A 16,808-nucleotide genomic window follows, 5' to 3' on the forward strand; every position below is an offset into this window, starting at 1 on the left:
AAAAAATTACTACTTGCTTTTTGTAGTTTGGAATAACTTATCTCTGAATTCATATTTTAAAAGTAATTGCCAAGAAGTGTGGGATGAAGTAGGGTTAAAGTCTTACAAAGTATTATTGATCAGATTTTGGGGTTAGTGTCATATTAAATTACTCAAATTTCTGGAATATATTTACTCTTCTTTTTATTTACTCTTTTAAAAATAAAATTTTATTTCTTATTATGCTCTAAGCTTTATTGTTAATATCTTCAATATCTATTATCAAATAAGAACTACAGTTATCACTGGAAATTAATTCATTTTTAGACTAAAATACACCTATTGGAGATGACTGACCCAGAAGTTGTTTTATTTGGTTTAAAACAATTAATATTTATAGTAAGCTTCCTGTAGAGTTGTTGCCTTTTAATATTCTTTTTAAAATGGCATTTTAATTACACATTAATAATGTTTCCAAATTAATATTGTGATGTTTTACTGGGATATGTGTTTTAAACATTTAAATTTTATATATTTTCTATTTGAATAGAAAATACTTGAAAGATACAAATGAATATACAATGAAAAGCAAATTTCCATCCTATTCTTCTGCCAATGAGAGATGATTACATTTTAAAGCCGACTTAGTTAACTTTTAAAGGTATACATATAATCTAAAGGTAATTTTACCTTAACTAGCACTTTGATCAAAAGAACCACAAAATTATCACTAAGGAGTCAAAAAGTGCCAGTGCAAGAATAAATGTCTCTTTTCTTCAGCAGTTTGTACAGTGGCCATTAACTGAAGCAGTTGCTAAGGGAAATCTAGCAAAGGCCCGATACAATGTATTATCATCTTGTGTATGTACTTGTATGCACATAAGACTGTCAGTCTTGTCTAAAATTTGAAGAATTCAACATGCTATTTTTCTCCTAGAGATAGTAGAATGACTAGAAGACCTCTAGCTATATTAGTTTAGGTCTGCAAAAAAACAGACATTTCAAAAATTACATAGGAGAAGTGTGTGTGAGAGAAATAACAGAGGCCAAAACATTGTGTTTTCTTTGATAGAGGAAGCCTATAGAATGAGCATCAGTACAGATTAACCCTGAAAAACCTATGCTGCAAGTAAGGAGAACATGCTTTTATCTTCTGGTGAACATAGTGAATCTACTAATAAAATGGTTTTACACACACACACACACACACACACAGTACAATGAATACAATTACAGTAGGTCCATCTACATAAAAATACAGGTTAAGAGACGTTATTCAAGGAGTTTTTGAAACAAAAGAGAAGTAAATATAGGAAACAAAATATCAGATTAGTATGGAAACCATAATAGTTAAATCAATTAAGAAAAATACCTAATTTTAGCTTATATTTTTTCTTTAAAGGTTTATTTATATGACTGCCTACATTTACATTTACAGTATGTCCAAGCTGAAAAAAATCACAATATATTAAGCTGTGGAAGAAAAATTTAGGGAAAAATCTCAGTTTTACAGGAGACCCTATAACATTGCCTAATGTTTCCCTTGTAGATAAAACCACAACTTCACTGCTTTGTAAATCTGAGCCTGGTAAGACACCACTAAAAGACACATAATTGCTCCGAATTCAACCTCCCTTGAAGAATGGTATGACAGCTTTTTGACTGGCTACTACACTCTTAAGACAATGTTTGGATAGAAAAATTGTATATAGGCACACATTGGTAATATTTTGAGTTTGGTTCCAGACCACTACAATAAAGGGAATAGCACAATAAAGCGGGTCACAGGAATTTTTTGGTTTCCCAGTGCATATAAAATTTATGTTTTAAGTGTGCAATAGCATTATACCTTAAAAAATGTACATGCCTTAATTTAAAATACTTTGTTGCTAAAAAATGTTAACCATCATTGGAGCCTTCAGTGAGTCAAACATAATCTTTTTGCAATAGTAATATCAAAGATCACTGATTATAGATCGCCATGACAACTATAATGACAAAGTTTGAAATATTTTAAGATTTAAAATATTGTGACACAAATTGTGACACAAAGACATGAAGTAAGCAAATGCTGTTGGACAAATGGTGTCAATAGAGTTGCTTGACCCAGGCTTGCCACAAACCTTCAACGTGCAAAACAACAACAACAACCAAAAAACAAAGACTCAGTAACTGCTAAGCGAATAAAGCAAAATGAAATAAAACAGAGATACGCCTGTATTTTCTTGTGAATATGGAAAACTGTCAAGACCATAAGAAGCAGGCTATACTTACAGGAAACTCACCTGATGGGAGGTTGACTCACTGGAATTAAAAAGTGGAAATAAGGTCCCAGATGAATCACCACAAAGTATGTCTTGTCCTGAACTCAACTGCTCATTACATTTTAGAAAATTAAACTCTGTCTTTCCAGTATGGGCAACGCACAGATTGTAGGAATAAGGTAAAGTTCCTTCACTGTAGTTTGGGGGAACCACGGGTCCAGACTTGACACAGACACCAGGCTGAAAGCAGCCCCAGGCAGCGGGGCTGGAGGATTGTCGAAGGTGTAGGGCGACCGCCAGAATCACTGCCAGGAGGAAGAGCACCGAGATCAAGGCCAAGGCTACCACCAGGTAAAACTGCAGCTCAGCTTGGGGGTCAGGGGGAGCGGGGCGGTCACTGAGGTCCGGCAGCGCCTCCTGCAGGCTGTCCGCGAAAACTAGGAGCAGCGTGGCGGTGGCCGAGAGGGGCGGCTGTCCCCCATCGCGCACAGCAACCAGCAGGCGCTGGCGGGCCGCGTCCCTGTCGCCCAGGGCCCGCGCCGTGCGCACCTCGCCCGTGCGCAGCCCCACGCTGAACAGTCCGGGCTCGCTGGCCTGCAGCACGTGGTAGGACAGCCAGGCGTTGTGACCAGAGTCGGCGTCCACCGCCACCACCTTGGTGACCAGGTAGCCGGGCTGTGCGGCGCGCGGCACCGTGTCGAAGAGCGCCGAGCCGTCGGGCCCCAGCGCCGGGTACAGCACCCTGGGCGCGTTGTCGTTGCGGTCGCCCACCAGCACGCGCAGGCTCACGTTGGCGCTGAGCGCGGGCGAGCCGTGGTCGCGGGCCTGTAGCGTCAGCTCGAAGGCGCGCAGCTGCTCGTGGTCGAAGGCGCGCTGCGCGAACACCACGCCGCTCTGCGCGCTCACGGACACGTAGGACAACAGCGCGCGCGGCTCCAGGTCGCTGGCCAGGATGGAGTAGGAGACGTGGCCGTTGAGTCCCAGGTCAGGATCCAGCGCGCGGACTTGAGTGATGGAGGTGCCAGGAGGGTTGTTCTCTGCTACGTGGACCACGTAGGAAGCCCGTTCGAAAACTGGCATGTTGTCGTTTACATCACCGATGTGCAGGGTGATGCTTGAGCTGGAGGAGAGGGGCGGCTTGCCTCTGTCAGTGGCTGTGATGGTGATGTTATACTCAGGGGTCTGCTCGCGGTCTAGAACTCCATCTGTCACTAATTTATACGTGTTTCTTGAAGTACTGAGTATTTTAAATGGAACATCGCCTTCTAATTTACAAATAACTTCTCCATTGTGTCCGGAATCCTTATCACGGATTTTGAGCAAAGCAATGTGTGTTCCCAGCTTGGTGTCCTCCATAATAAGATCTGGTAGAGACTGGAATATCACTTCTGGGACATTGTCATTTATGTCTAGGACTTCTATCTCCACGGTACAGTGGGCAATCATTCCTCCACCATCCTTTGCTTCCAAAACTATGGAATATTCTTTGACTTCCTCAAAATCTAACGCATTTAGAATAGTAATTTCCCCAGTATTAGAATTCAGGTCAAACTGGGTAATCTGGCCTGCTTCAGTGAAAGAGAAGGTGATCTCGGCATTGACACCCTCATCTTGGTCGGTGGCCATCACTCGCAGCACAGTAGTGCCTGGGAGCACGTTTTCTGGAAGCTCCACCCTGTATAGTTCTTGGCTGAATACTGGAGGGTTATCGTTGGAATCAGTCACTAGGACTTGTATCTGTGCAGTACTGCTTAGGGGTGGATCCCCGAAATCCAAGGCCATCAAGGTCAAGTGGTAGGACGTCTGCTCTTCCCTGTCTAAAGGTGTCTTCAGTACCAGCTCAGGGTATTTACTGCCATCTAATTTCTCTTTAACCACAAGTGAGAAATGATCATCAGGACTGAGCTGGTAATTCTGTAGTGAGTTGGTACCAATATCTGCATCATGGGCAGATCCTAAAATAAATCGTGCCCCAGGCTTTGTGGACTCACTTATTTGTAGCTCAAAGGAATTTTGCGTGAATTTTGGTGTGTGGTCATTAATATCCTCGATCTCCACATTCACGTGATAAAAGTTCAATGGATTTTCAGCAACAGCCTCAAATTCTAGACTACAAGCTGGCTTCTTCCCGCATATCTGCTCCCGGTCTAGCCTGCTGCTAACAAGTAACTCCCCGCTCTCTGAGTTCACAGTGAAGTAAGGCTTCTCCGAACTGACCCGCAGTTTTCGAGTCGGTAACTCGTGGACACTGAGTCTCAGGTCCTTGGCGAGGTTCCCCACCACCGAGCCCTCTGGCATCTCCTCGGGAATCCTGTAGCGGATCTGCTCAGAGAGCGCCAGGCAGAACAAAGACAGCAGGAACGGAAAGAGCACTGGCCGCCTCTCAGCCCAGCCCCTCTCCCCAGCTCCGCTCCCCATCCCTCTTGCTCCCCTCAGCTTGCTCACCGGCTTGGAGACGCCGGATTACAAACAATCTCTGTGCTGCAGTTGTCCGGAGCTCCGAACAGCTTTATTCCGGCGTGGGGGGTCAGGCAGGGTTTCTTCTTCTCCAGAGGAGGAAGCGGTGGAAAGGCTAGCGAGTCTGAGCTGGGAAAGTGCGCTGCGTCTGCGCGAGGAGGTCGCCAGCACCAAGCTCTCCACTTTGGCCAACAGCGGCGCCCGGAGTCCGCACTAGGAAACTGCAGCCCTCGCTGCTTACGTTTAAACAGCTAAAATAATTATAACCGTTGTGCCCAGCTGAAAAACCTTTTTTAGATGTCTGTATATTTAATAACGTTTAATTTGTACTATTAGAAACGTCATTATCCCAACTTTCCAGGTTTTTAGGTAAATCAGGTAGGTTTGATATATAAACATCTATATACTGACATAATTATTCCCCGACTTTCAAATCCGCACTAGTAATAGAATGATAACTATAACACAGACTTGGCCTAAACGATCTCAGAGCATAGTAATTGTGAATACTTATTAATTAGCAATATATTGGATAAGGTTTTATCTTTTTTTTCCTCGTTGCCTTTTCCCTTATTTTTCCTTACCTTTTTGGTAACTAATTCATTTCAATTTTTCCAGAGAGCAACAGTAATGCTGAAATTGTCTTTTAAAAGGGCACAATTTATACTTACCTCTCTTCTTCCAAAATAGTTTCAGTGATTTCTTTATAGTAACATTACTTGATTTTAACTTCCAATATCTTACTTAAAGAAATGATGCAGCCTTTTAGAAAAGAGCCTATCCCTCTCCTTCCCATAGCACGATTATTTTCCTGGTTACAAAATGCAACATAAATATCCAAAACTACCAGGCGAATAATATATTTTGCTTTGCAACACAAACTCACTAAGCATGGTCTATGTACTGAGGCACTTGTTCCCACTTCTGTACTTATCACATCCCGTAATGACAGTTGAAGGAAATAGTCCCTAGAAAGTTTATTTGCAATAGCTCACTGAATTTAGTGATGATTTCTCCCCTTTGTTTAAAAATATTTTAATAATGTAATAAATTTGGTTGGGGGGGTTCTTTTTCAAAATACCTGATAGCCACATTTCTGCCTCATAGAGTGTCAGTAACATTATCCTCTCCCCCAAGTGACTGTACATCTGAACACTGCAGAATGTATGAAATATACTCCCACAGGACTGCACAGACCTTTATATGCAAAACACCACCTAACACAACATTATGCTAGAAAAAATGTGCTCTCGCCTAATACTCAAAAGGTCCCAGTAAACAAGAACAAGATTACTTTGTCATCAACTACTTCCTGATACTAATCAACTGATGTATTGAGTTATACTAAAGTGTTATATAACAAGTAGAGAAGTAGTTAATTGCAGACTAGATTACTTCTAACTGAATTTTTCAGCAGACCCAATAAGTAAATAAACTTCACTACTGGTCTAGGACTTGAGTGTATGAGATGGTTGTTTCATAAAGCCAGCATCCCAAATCTCCCACTTATAGAGCCCACATACACACTTTGAATGACTGCATCACTAACTCAGCACATTAGAATTTGGGGTAAAAACATGCAATGGCCTATTTCACAAATGTCACTTATAACACTGGAATGGCATTTTATTTGATGTCACATTTTATTGGTTTTGGACAATGACCTTTAGTGTGGTATTAGACTCCATGTCTGTCATTGATAAAGATCTCAGTGAAGCCTGACACACACACATTTAATTCTTTAGGCATCAATCTAACCTTCTACCAGGACCTAACTTTAACAGACAATTATGGTTTAAATAGGTCAAAAGCCATGGAGGTTTTCAAGGTCACCAAGGGGAGTTACATGGAAGCAGAAGCAAGGCACAGAAAAAGTCTTCAGACTGAAAATTTTTTCAAGAGCCTTTTATAGATCTGATCTAAAGAGAGTCCTGAGAAAACGGAAGTGTACTTTCTTACAAACCTCATGCAATGAGAAAGACTTAACAATTCATTCTCATTTATAAAATACATGAATTAAGAACACCATGTGGAACATAAGTAGAAGGTATAAAAATGTGATTATTCACAATCTTGTCCATATGCTTTTACTATAAATATGATACCAAAACCTATGTCAATAAGCGTTCCATGTTAAAGAATCACCTCTGAAAGAAACGATTAATCTTGCTTTACCACTTGAAAGGGTTTTTTTACCCATCTTCAAATCACTTATTTCGCAAAACAATAAAGAAATCTACACAAAATATAGTTCTTCGAAGAATATAAATGAATGACTGAACTCACCTGAATACTTTGGGCTTTATCCTTACATTCATGAAAATCAATGGATGTTAACAGGGGATCCTTATTCTCACAGCTCTCCTGGCTGATGAGCGTGTCCGCGTAGTTGGGCTGCGGGAAGATCATGTGACTCCTCCGCGAGTCCGCGGTGAGCGAGACCTCGTGGGAATAGGCCTGCAGGAAAGCCCGCACCCCGTCCACGCCCACAAAGTGAGAGGCGGGCACGCCCTCCAACCCGCCTCCTGAAGCCTGGAGCAGGCGCGACGTGTGCCAGCGTCGCAGTCTGAGCGCCAGTAGAACGACGACAAAGGCAAGAAAGACGCAGGACACCGCGGCCACGGCCATCACCAGATACAGCGTGAGGACGGAGTCGCCAGCGTCGGCGGAGCGCTCGAGACTCTCCAAGTCGGCCAGCACATCTGGGATGCTGTCAGCCACAGCCACCGTGAGTGTGACAGTGGCAGAGAGAGGGGGCTGGCCGTGGTCCTGGACCGCCACCACCAGGCTCTGCTTGAGCGCGTCTCTGTCCAGCAGGGCCCGCGCTGTGCGCACCTCGCCCGTGTGCAGCCCCACCGCGAAGAGTCCTGGATCGCTGGCCTTGAGCAGGCGGTAGGATAGCCAGGCATTCTGGCCCGAGTCTCTGTCCACAGCCACCACCTTGGTCACCAGGTAGCCGGGCTCTGCGGAGCGGGGTGCCAGCTCCACACCCGTGGAACCGTCAGTGGGAAGGGCAGGGTACAGAATTTCAGGTGTGTTGTCGTTCTGGTCCAGCACGAATATGCTCAGAGACACGTTGCTGCTGAGCGGCGGGTCCCCACTGTCACTTGCAGTCACTCTCAATTGCAGGTCATGAAACTGCTCATAGTCGAAGGAGCGCAATGCATACAGGACACCAGTATTGGAGTTGATGGAAACATAGGAGGATACAGATGGCCCCTGGAGAGTATCTTCAGATACGGAGTATGTGACACGGGCGTTCTCGTGGCTGTCAGGGTCACGTGCAGTCACAGAGAAGATGGAGGTGCCTCTGGGGTTGTTCTCAGGCACAAAGACGGAGTAGGAGGAGTGGGGGAAGGCAGGTGGGTTGTCGTTGGTGTCTGCCACATTCATGGAGATGTGAGTTTCTGTGGACAAGGGCGGGCTTCCACCATCTGTGGCTTTCAGTGTGATGTTATATACAGAGAATGTTTCCCGGTCTAGGTTTTTTGCTGTCACCAATCTATAATAATTATCTATTGATCTTTCTAATTTAAAAGGCAGATTTTCTGAAACAGTGCAGGTCACCTGGCCATTTTTCCCAGAATCTCTGTCTTGAAGGTAGAAAAGAGCAATTACTGTTCCAGGAGGAGTGTTTTCAGGGACTGAGCTGCTTACAGATGTTACAGTCATTTCCGGGGCATTGTCATTCACATCTAAAATTGTGATCAGTACTTTAGCCCTTGTCATGCTACCAGGACCATCCTGAGCTTGAACTTCCATTTCATAGTAGCCAGATTCTTCATAATCTAGGCCATCTAAAGTTGATAATTCTCCTGTGTGGGAGTTCAGCTGGAATATCTGTAGAATTTTTGGAGTTATTTTCCTAAAAGAGTATGTCACTTCCCCATTGACTCCCTCATCCAGGTCGATAGCATTTACCGTGAGTAGTCTTGTGCCCACTGGCACGTTCTCAGGGACAGTTACTTGGTACTGGGGCAAAGAGAAGACTGGCACATGATCATTCACATCCACCACTGTTACTTGGACGCGGGCGGTTCCGGATTGGGGTGGATCACCGCCGTCTGAGGCTGTGAGGAGGAGGTGGTGAGCTGTCACTTCCTCCCGGTCCAGCACCCGCTCCAGCACTAATTCCGGATATTTAGTTCCATCCTCTCCAGTTTGCACAACCAGGGAGAAGTGGCGATTCGGGTTGAGATGGTAGCTCTGGAGAGAGTTCGTGCCCACATCCGGATCCCTAGCCTCATTTAACGGAAATCGCACCCCAGGAGCTGTATTCTCCATTATTTTCACATTCATTTCTTCCGTCAGGAATTTAGGAGTGTTGTCATTAACATCCAGTATTTCCACTTCTATAGGGTAAAGATTCATTTTATCTTCCATCAAGATGTTAAAGTTCACCAGACACCGCATGCTCTGCGCGCAGAGCTCCTCCCGGTCTATCCTGCCTGCGGTGACCAAGCTGCCGCTTCGCGGATTCAGAGCAAAGAGCTGAGTCCTACCTCTGGAGACGACGCGGACTCCCCGCTCCGCCAGCTCCCAGGGCTCCAACCCCAGGTCCTTGGAGATATTACCCACAAAAGACCCTGTGTCTGTCTCCTCCGGAATGGAGTAGAGAATATGTCCTGCCAAAACTTCCCTCTGGGTCCCCAGGAGGATGGAGAGCAGGATGAATCCTCTGTAGTCCCCGCCCCTCTCCCGAGCCGCCATTCTTCTCCTGCTGATCTTTAGACACTGGCCTATCTCCTGTTGTGTTTCTGGATGCCAGTATGTCTGCGTGGAGCCCTCTGTATTCGGAAAAGGAGCCCAGAATCCAGTGGTATAGAGGCCTGAGTTTAGTGCAGCTTGGAAGAGAATTTGTCTCAGTCTGGCGTTTCTTTGTGCTGTAAAAGCTCAGTGGTTCTGGCGGATCTTTTGAACCATTTTTCCCCTGGCTGGTGAACAGCGGCGCTCAGAGTCCTTACTAAGTTACTGCAGCATATTGAAGCAAAATAATTGATTTTTGAGAAAGTTGTTTTATCCTTCAAAATTCTCCCATTTATATTTCTTCAATTCATACAACTCTGATATCATTTAAAATTAAATTTTAAGAAACTGTGAATTAATGCAACAATGTTCATGGATGAATGTTTATTAATCCCAGATATTTTTTTAATTCTCTGCTCTGCATTGCAATTTTGAAATGATTCTTAGACATTGCCTCACACCTTAGTGCACATACATAAAAATCAGTCATTGCAGATAAAACAAGTATGATTTATTTTTTAAAGGTGTGTATACATAAGGAAGATGTTATGTAGAAAATGTTTATATCAGCATATACATTTAAGTTAATTCAATAATATTGAACATATACTATGTTCTAGACACCACCATGGAAGGCAGAGAGTCCATTTTTTCTTTAACATATAGAGAGATAATTTAATAACATTTTTCATTGAATGGAATCTTAGAGATTGTTTAGTCCAATACCTTCACTTTAATGATTTTAAAAATGAGAGGGAATTGCTTTATCCTTGACTATATAATGGTAGAACCAATGTAGGAATACAAATATCCTCATTCCCAGTCTCCTAAGAAGAAGAAAGGGAATCATTGTTGGCCTTGGCTGATGCTTTATGCTCAAAAAGTGCCATTAGAGATGAGGTGAGAAGCCAAGCAGCTACAATCAGCTATAGAAACAACTCATTTTGACAGAAGGCAGAAATTTGCAGATTCTACTGGCTGTGGATTCATAAGGAAATGAGTGTTGGCTTCACTGTTTCTTTTCATTATGCAATTTAAATAATCACCCTACCCTATACTTGAGAAAAGATGGGTCTCTAAACAGCCTTTGAGGATACATGCAGGACTGTCCTGAGAGGATCCTTAGAGGTAGTCACTGCTCCACTGATGTTAATGAAGTAAAACTCAATTGTTGATGGATCTGAGGTTACTCTCAGCTGGCAGAAATAAAACAAATTCCTTCCACATAGTTGCAGAAGAGAGTGACCTGTTCTGAAATGAAGACCTGGCAAGAAATCACCTTGATTTTTAAATTATTTTAAGCCCTGGGGAGTAGCTAGTAGCACCAGAAGGGAGAACTAGAAGTGATACTGTAAAAGCTTAGCTCAGTTGGTGAGAAGTTCCTAACTAAGTAATCTATTTCTGCTCTCTGATGGCCTTATGTCAAAATACAGGAAACACTTTGAATGAAATGCCATTTCAATCTATCAAAATAATTCATATCATATTTGCTTTCACCAAGTAGATAAAAGAACTTTTTTGTTGTTCAAAGGAACCAATATTAGTATTGTAGATTAATTACGTAACCAGGAGTTTAAAACTATTAGTTTAGTAGCAATCTTGAATTTCTTGTTGATGTAAGCAAAGTATATGGTCATTAAAGATCATGAGTACTTGCAGATATTTTCAAACAAAACTTTCATGTCCATATATTATGGCTCTCAATGTCCTAATTTTTTTTCTTCTTGATATTTCAAAATTCAGAGCGTCATCTCACATTTGTCTCTTATTCTGTTTTTAAAAAGTCTCGATTAACAATACTCTGGGTACCTTCTTGGGAGCTAAATAAGTAAGATCTAGATAAAGGACACAATCAAGTTTTTAAAGTTACACTACAACATAAAATTAAATATTAAAAATTTCTACTCAACCACCAAGATGTGTTTAAATATAACATAAAACTACTGTATAAAATTGAAATAATACTGTATTTTTAAAGGGAGTATGTTATTATTGATTGAGTTATTGGGAAGAATCTTGACCTTCATTTGTTTACTTACATAAAAACATTCTACGAAAAGTCTATTCATCTTCCCAGACAGTGGGTTATTTACCTTCTCTCATTTCTTTATGGGACTTTTTTTCTTCCTAAAGAACCATTTGTTTGGAGTTCTGTTTAGGTTTTCATTCCCAGGCAAAGATGTAGGATTCTTCCAATGATTCTCTCTGAGATTCTACTTCTTCCTCTTTGACGTCCATTCCAAACACTTGATCAGAATGGGTGGTTTTCACAAGTGATAAAATAGCCCAATAATTTGGTAGATTTTTTTCCTGGTGCTTCCAAATCACTATATGCTCAAAATCTCAGATTGCCTATCTTTTTAGTAATGATCTATAGTATGTAAGTCAAAGAGCCTCAGTCACAACTTAGCAAAGTCCATGATTGCCAGGATTTAACACTTGTTCAGTCCACATGAATGAATGACTATTGTGAGAGTAAAATCTAACAGTTTTTCTGTCAGTGAAATATTGTATTTGTTTAAATGAAATGTTCACGGGTAATTCAGATAAGAGAATAAAGTAAACTACCTAGTATCCCAGTTACTCAGCAGATAAGGAAATAAAATAAACCAGTCTACCAACCATGAAACGGTTAGTGAGTTTTGTTTTTAACAATGGAGGTACGAGATTAGTTTAAATCATCCAGAATTGGTAATATACTAAAATAACATTTACACTCTCACAGTGTATGAAACAAATCTTAATATTTGTATAAAAGACCATCTGACTCCCACGACCAATATCCAAGATTCAAGTCCTTTAAAACCTGGATTCTATTAAATTCTGATTAAACCATTAAAGAATTATATCACAAATGTCCAAACAAATTATGTTTGAAATGTGTATGACTGTAATCTCTTGGTTAGTCATATACACTTGGAATCTTGAAATAAATAATTCTACAATAATTGCTGAAAGTAAATATCAATTTAGAAAAACATGCATTAATTATCCTTTAGCAGCTAACTTAAAGATATCAACTCAGTATTATCTTTCTTTACAAACACTGCCAATTTCAGATTACAAAGGAAGTTCTCACTCATTTTCAAGATATATTCTGAATTGTCTACTTTACATGTGCATACCAAATTTAGATGCACAAGTGGCAAATCCATTGTGTTATCAAATATTAGAATCCTAAGCTCAGGATTGGAAAATATCTTGGCTATCATGAAGTTCAACAACTCACCAAATTATATCAATATTATCTCCTGTATGCCATTATTCCCAGGACAATCAACGTCCTTTGGAAAGGCACCAATAATAGAATCTCCTACCTCCTAGGAAATCCATTTTGTTAGAACAACTTAACTGAAAACTTTGCTGTTTTCTACTCACCAAGCCATAGTTTCATTCACACCTTTGGGCCATGATGATTTAGATTAATCATTCTTTTAAATGACAACCCTTGGGCTTCCCTGGTGGCGCAGTAGTTGGGAGTCCGCCTGCCGATGCAGGGGACACAGGTTCGTGCCCGGTCCGGGAGGATCCCACATGCCGCGGAGCGGCTGGGCCCGTGAGCCATGGCCGCTGAGCCTGCGCGTCCGGAGCCTGTGCTCCACTACGGGAGAGGCCAAAACAGTGAGAGGCCCACGTACCGCAAAAAAAAAAAAAAAAAAGACAACCCTTCTTTCTTTAAATATTTGAATAGGGTTCCTACATAACAAAAGCTTTATTTTATCTGGGTTAAATATGCTAAATTATTTAAATTCTTATTTGAATACTATTAATCCTTCATTCTGCCATTCACTAGTCCTCTATTTTTAGAGCTGTATCTTGTAAGTGGACACTAATTACCACATTTAAAAATTCACTTTCATTTTTAAATACTATCAAACACACAGATGGAAAAAAACACTGTAGTAGGCATACAGCATCAGGTGCTTATATTTATTTGTTAACAATCCAAAATTATAATAACGATGATATAAACAAATACTTGCTCATTATGCTACTTTATACTTCGAAAAAATTTTTAATAAAATCATTTTATTTTCCCAGAGTTTGTGTGAGGTAGATAAGACAAGTCTTTTTAACTTAAACTTTAACTTGAAGACTACAGATATTGTGACTGTCCTGAAAAGAATAACAGATAGTTCCAGGAATATTATTCATGTCTTCTAACATCTTCTAATATTATTCATGTTTCCTGGTACACACATCAATTATTCTTATCTTTTATAAAAATAATTTTTGATTCCTAAGTAGTAAAGAGGGAAAACATTTCATAAATTCCATCACTTTAGAAAACACTTGCTATTAGTTAACACTGGGAGAAAAAAGATCTTGATTTTTTTTTTTTTTTTTTAGCGGTACGCGGGCCTCTCACTGTTGTGGCCTCTCCCATTGCGGAGCACAGGCTCCGGACGTGCAGGCTCAGTGGCCATGGCTCACGGGCCCAGCCACTCCGCGGCATGGGGGATCTTCCTGGACCGGGGCACGAACCCATGTCTCCTGCATCGGCAGGCGGACTCTCAACCACTGCTCCACCAGGGAAGCCCAGATCTTGATCATTTTAAATAGAGGCTGTGATTCAGTTTTTTCCACAGTATAAAAGTAAAGAATCTCAGATATGCCACATAATAGAAAAAAAAAAAAGAAAGAAAACAACTAAGAAGTGAGATGTAAGCAACCCAAGGCACAAAGAGCTTGCCAAGAGGAGAGGAGTAAAGGAAATTCAGGGCATACATTATTACGATTTATTTTGGTGAAATTCGAGAAAACTAAGATTTAATAGACCTCTACTGATATAAAAGAAAAACCTTCTCAAAACTATATGATTCACTGCAAAAGACTAAGAAAACTAAGCACTGATCAAAGAGAATTTTAATTTTTCCTGTTCGAATAAGAACAATAAAAGCAATAACCTCACCTGAACAAGGGAGTCTTGCTCTTTACAAAAATCTTCCTGAATCAAAAGAGGCTCGCTTTTCTCACAGCTCTCCTGGCTGATGAGCGTGTCCGCGTAGTTGGGCTGCGGAAAGATCACGTGACTCCGCGAGTCTGCTGTGAGCGAGACCTCGTGGGAATAGGTCTGCAGGAAAGCCTGCACCCCGTCCACGCCCACAAAGTTAGAGGCGGGTAAGCCCGCTGGTACACCTCCCGAAGCTTGCAGCACATGCGATCTCTGCCAGCGCCGCAGTCTGAGCGCCAGCAGCACAATGACAAAGGCAAGAAAGACGCAGGAGACCGCAGCCACCGCCACCACCAGGTACAATGTCAGGCCTGAAGCGTCAGAGTCGTGCGGGACCTCCAGGCTGCCCAAGTCGGCCAGGACGTCTGGGAGGCTGTCAGCCACAGCCACTGTGAGAGTGACTGTGGCGGAGAGAGGGGGCTGGCCATGATCCTGGACTGCCACCACCAGGGTCTGCTTGAGCGCGTCTCTGTCCAGCAGGGCCCGCGCTGTGCGCACCTCGCCCGTGTGCAGCCCCACCACGAAGAGCCCTGGCTCGCTGGCCTTGAGCAGGCGGTAGGATAGCCAGGCGTTCTGGCCCGAGTCTCTGTCCACAGCCACCACCTTGGTCACCAGGTATCCGGGCTCTGCGGAGCGGGGTGCCAGCTCCACACCAGTAGAACCGTCGGTGGGGAAGGCAGGGTACAGAATCTCAGGTGTGTTGTCATTCTGGTCCAGCACGAATATGCTCAGAGACACGTTGCTGCTGAGCGGTGGGTCCCCACTGTCACTTGCAATCACTCTCAGTTGCAGGTCATGGAACTGTTCACAGTCGAAAGAGCGCAATGCATATAGTACTCCAGTGTCGGAGCTGATGGAGATATAGGAGGATAGAGGTCCCCCCTGGATGGTGTCTTCAGCTAGGGAGTAGGTGACCTGGGCATTCTCATGGCTGTCAGGGTCGTGTGCAGTCACTGAGAAGATGGAGGCACCTCTGGGGTTGTTTTCAGGAATGTAGACAGAGTAGGAGGTGTGGGGAAAAGCAGGCGGGTTGTCATTGATGTCTGCCACATTTAGGGAGATGAGCATTTCTGTAGACAGAGATGGCATTCCTTTGTCTGTCGCTGTCACAGTGATGTTGTACAAAGACACCTGTTCTCGATCTAGAACCGTATTGGTCACTAATCGATAATAATTGTCTACTGATTTTTCCAGTTCAAACGGCAGACTTCTTGAGATAGAACATGTTACTAGGCCATTCAGGCCAGAGTCTCGATCATATACTTGAAAAAGAACAATCACTGTGCCTGGCGGTGTACTTTCAGCAACTGACGTGCTTCCAGATGTAACTACCACTTCTGGTACATTGTCATTCACATCCAAGATAGATATTAAGACTTTGGCTCTGTCTTGTAGACCTGGCCGATCCCGGGCTTCAACATCCAGCTCATAAAAGCTGGAGTCTTCATAGTCTAGATTTGCAGAAGTTGATATTTCTCCAGTCAAAACATTCAAGCAGAAAGTCTTTGAGATCTTTTCTGTTATCCTCACGAAAGAATACGTTACTTCCGCGTGGGCTCCTTCATCCTGGTCCCTGGCATTTACCGACACCACTGGCGTACCTACTGGAAGATTTTCGGGAACACTCACACGGTACACAGACTGAGTAAACACTGGAGCGTTGTCATTTGCATCTAGGACAGTAACCAGAATTCGAGCCACACCTGAGCGGACAGGGTCACCGCCATCCATGGCAGTAAGGACCAGGCGGTGAATGGCCTCTCTCTCCCGGTCCAGGGCGCGCTCCAGCACAAGCTCCGGGTATTTGGGCCCATTGGCTTCGCTTGGCACGTCCACTGAGAAGTGACTATTCCCGCTGAGCTTGAAGCCCTGGAGAGAGTTCACTCCCACATCCGGGTCATAGACCTCCATTAGCGGAAACCGAGAGGATAAGGCTGCGTTTTCGATAATTTTCACTTCCAATTCTTCCCTTAAGAATCGGGGTGCATTGTCATTAATGTCCACTATTTCCACTTCCACGGGATAAAGATTCAATTTATCCTCAACAAGGATGTTAAAACTCACCAGACACGGTTCGCTCTGAGCGCAGAGCTCCTCCCGGTCTATCCTGCCCGCGGTGACCAAACTGCCGCTTCGCGGGTTCAGAGCGAAAAGCTGCGTCCTACCTTTGGGGACGATGCGCACTCCGCGCTCCGCCAGCTCCCGGGGCTCCAGCCCGAGATCCTTAGCAATGTTGCCCACGAAAGAGACTTTGTCCAGCTCCTCAGGAATGGAGTAATGGATCTGCCCGGCCCCGGCCTCCCACAGCGTCCCCAGGAGCATGAAGAGCAGGACCAACACGCTGTAGTGCCGCCGCTTTTGCAGAGCCGCCATTACTGGCTCGTTCTGGACTTCCCTGGGATTACGAG

The 16,808-nt window shown here is 43.1% G+C and overlaps 3 protein-coding genes across 3 annotated transcripts in view; all 3 read right to left on the reverse strand.

Moving 5' to 3' along the window:
- LOC309805359 (uncharacterized protein) overlaps window positions 1-16,808 on the reverse strand; it is a gene marked incomplete at its 3' end in the record, with an annotated part of 180,299 nt that overhangs the window by 125,966 nt on the left and 37,525 nt on the right. Inside the window, exon 8 of the mRNA XM_082623284.1 lies at window positions 6,987-9,544. Coding sequence (XP_082479410.1) covers window positions 6,987-9,544 — 2,558 coding nt within the window. The remainder of the gene's footprint in view (window positions 1-6,986; window positions 9,545-16,808) is intronic.
- On the reverse strand, window positions 2,116-4,755 carry LOC309804745 (protocadherin gamma-B4). Its single transcript, XM_082622297.1, has one exon. It carries the CDS (start codon window positions 4,659-4,661, stop codon window positions 2,250-2,252), a length of 2,412 nt encoding a protein of 803 aa, XP_082478423.1. The 5' UTR covers window positions 4,662-4,755; the 3' UTR covers window positions 2,116-2,249.
- On the reverse strand, window positions 9,635-16,793 carry LOC309804744 (protocadherin gamma-A6-like). Its single transcript, XM_082622296.1, has 2 exons — window positions 14,359-16,793; window positions 9,635-9,671 (listed from the first exon to the last, which is right to left on the reverse strand). The coding sequence occupies exons 1-2, from the start codon at window positions 16,771-16,773 to the stop codon at window positions 9,669-9,671; spliced, it is 2,418 nt and encodes an 805-aa protein (XP_082478422.1). The 5' UTR covers window positions 16,774-16,793; the 3' UTR covers window positions 9,635-9,668.

This window comes from Mesoplodon mirus (assembly GCF_964341445.2).
Source record: "Mesoplodon mirus genome assembly, chromosome: 5".
Classification (NCBI taxonomy): Eukaryota; Metazoa; Chordata; class Mammalia; order Artiodactyla; family Ziphiidae; genus Mesoplodon; species Mesoplodon mirus.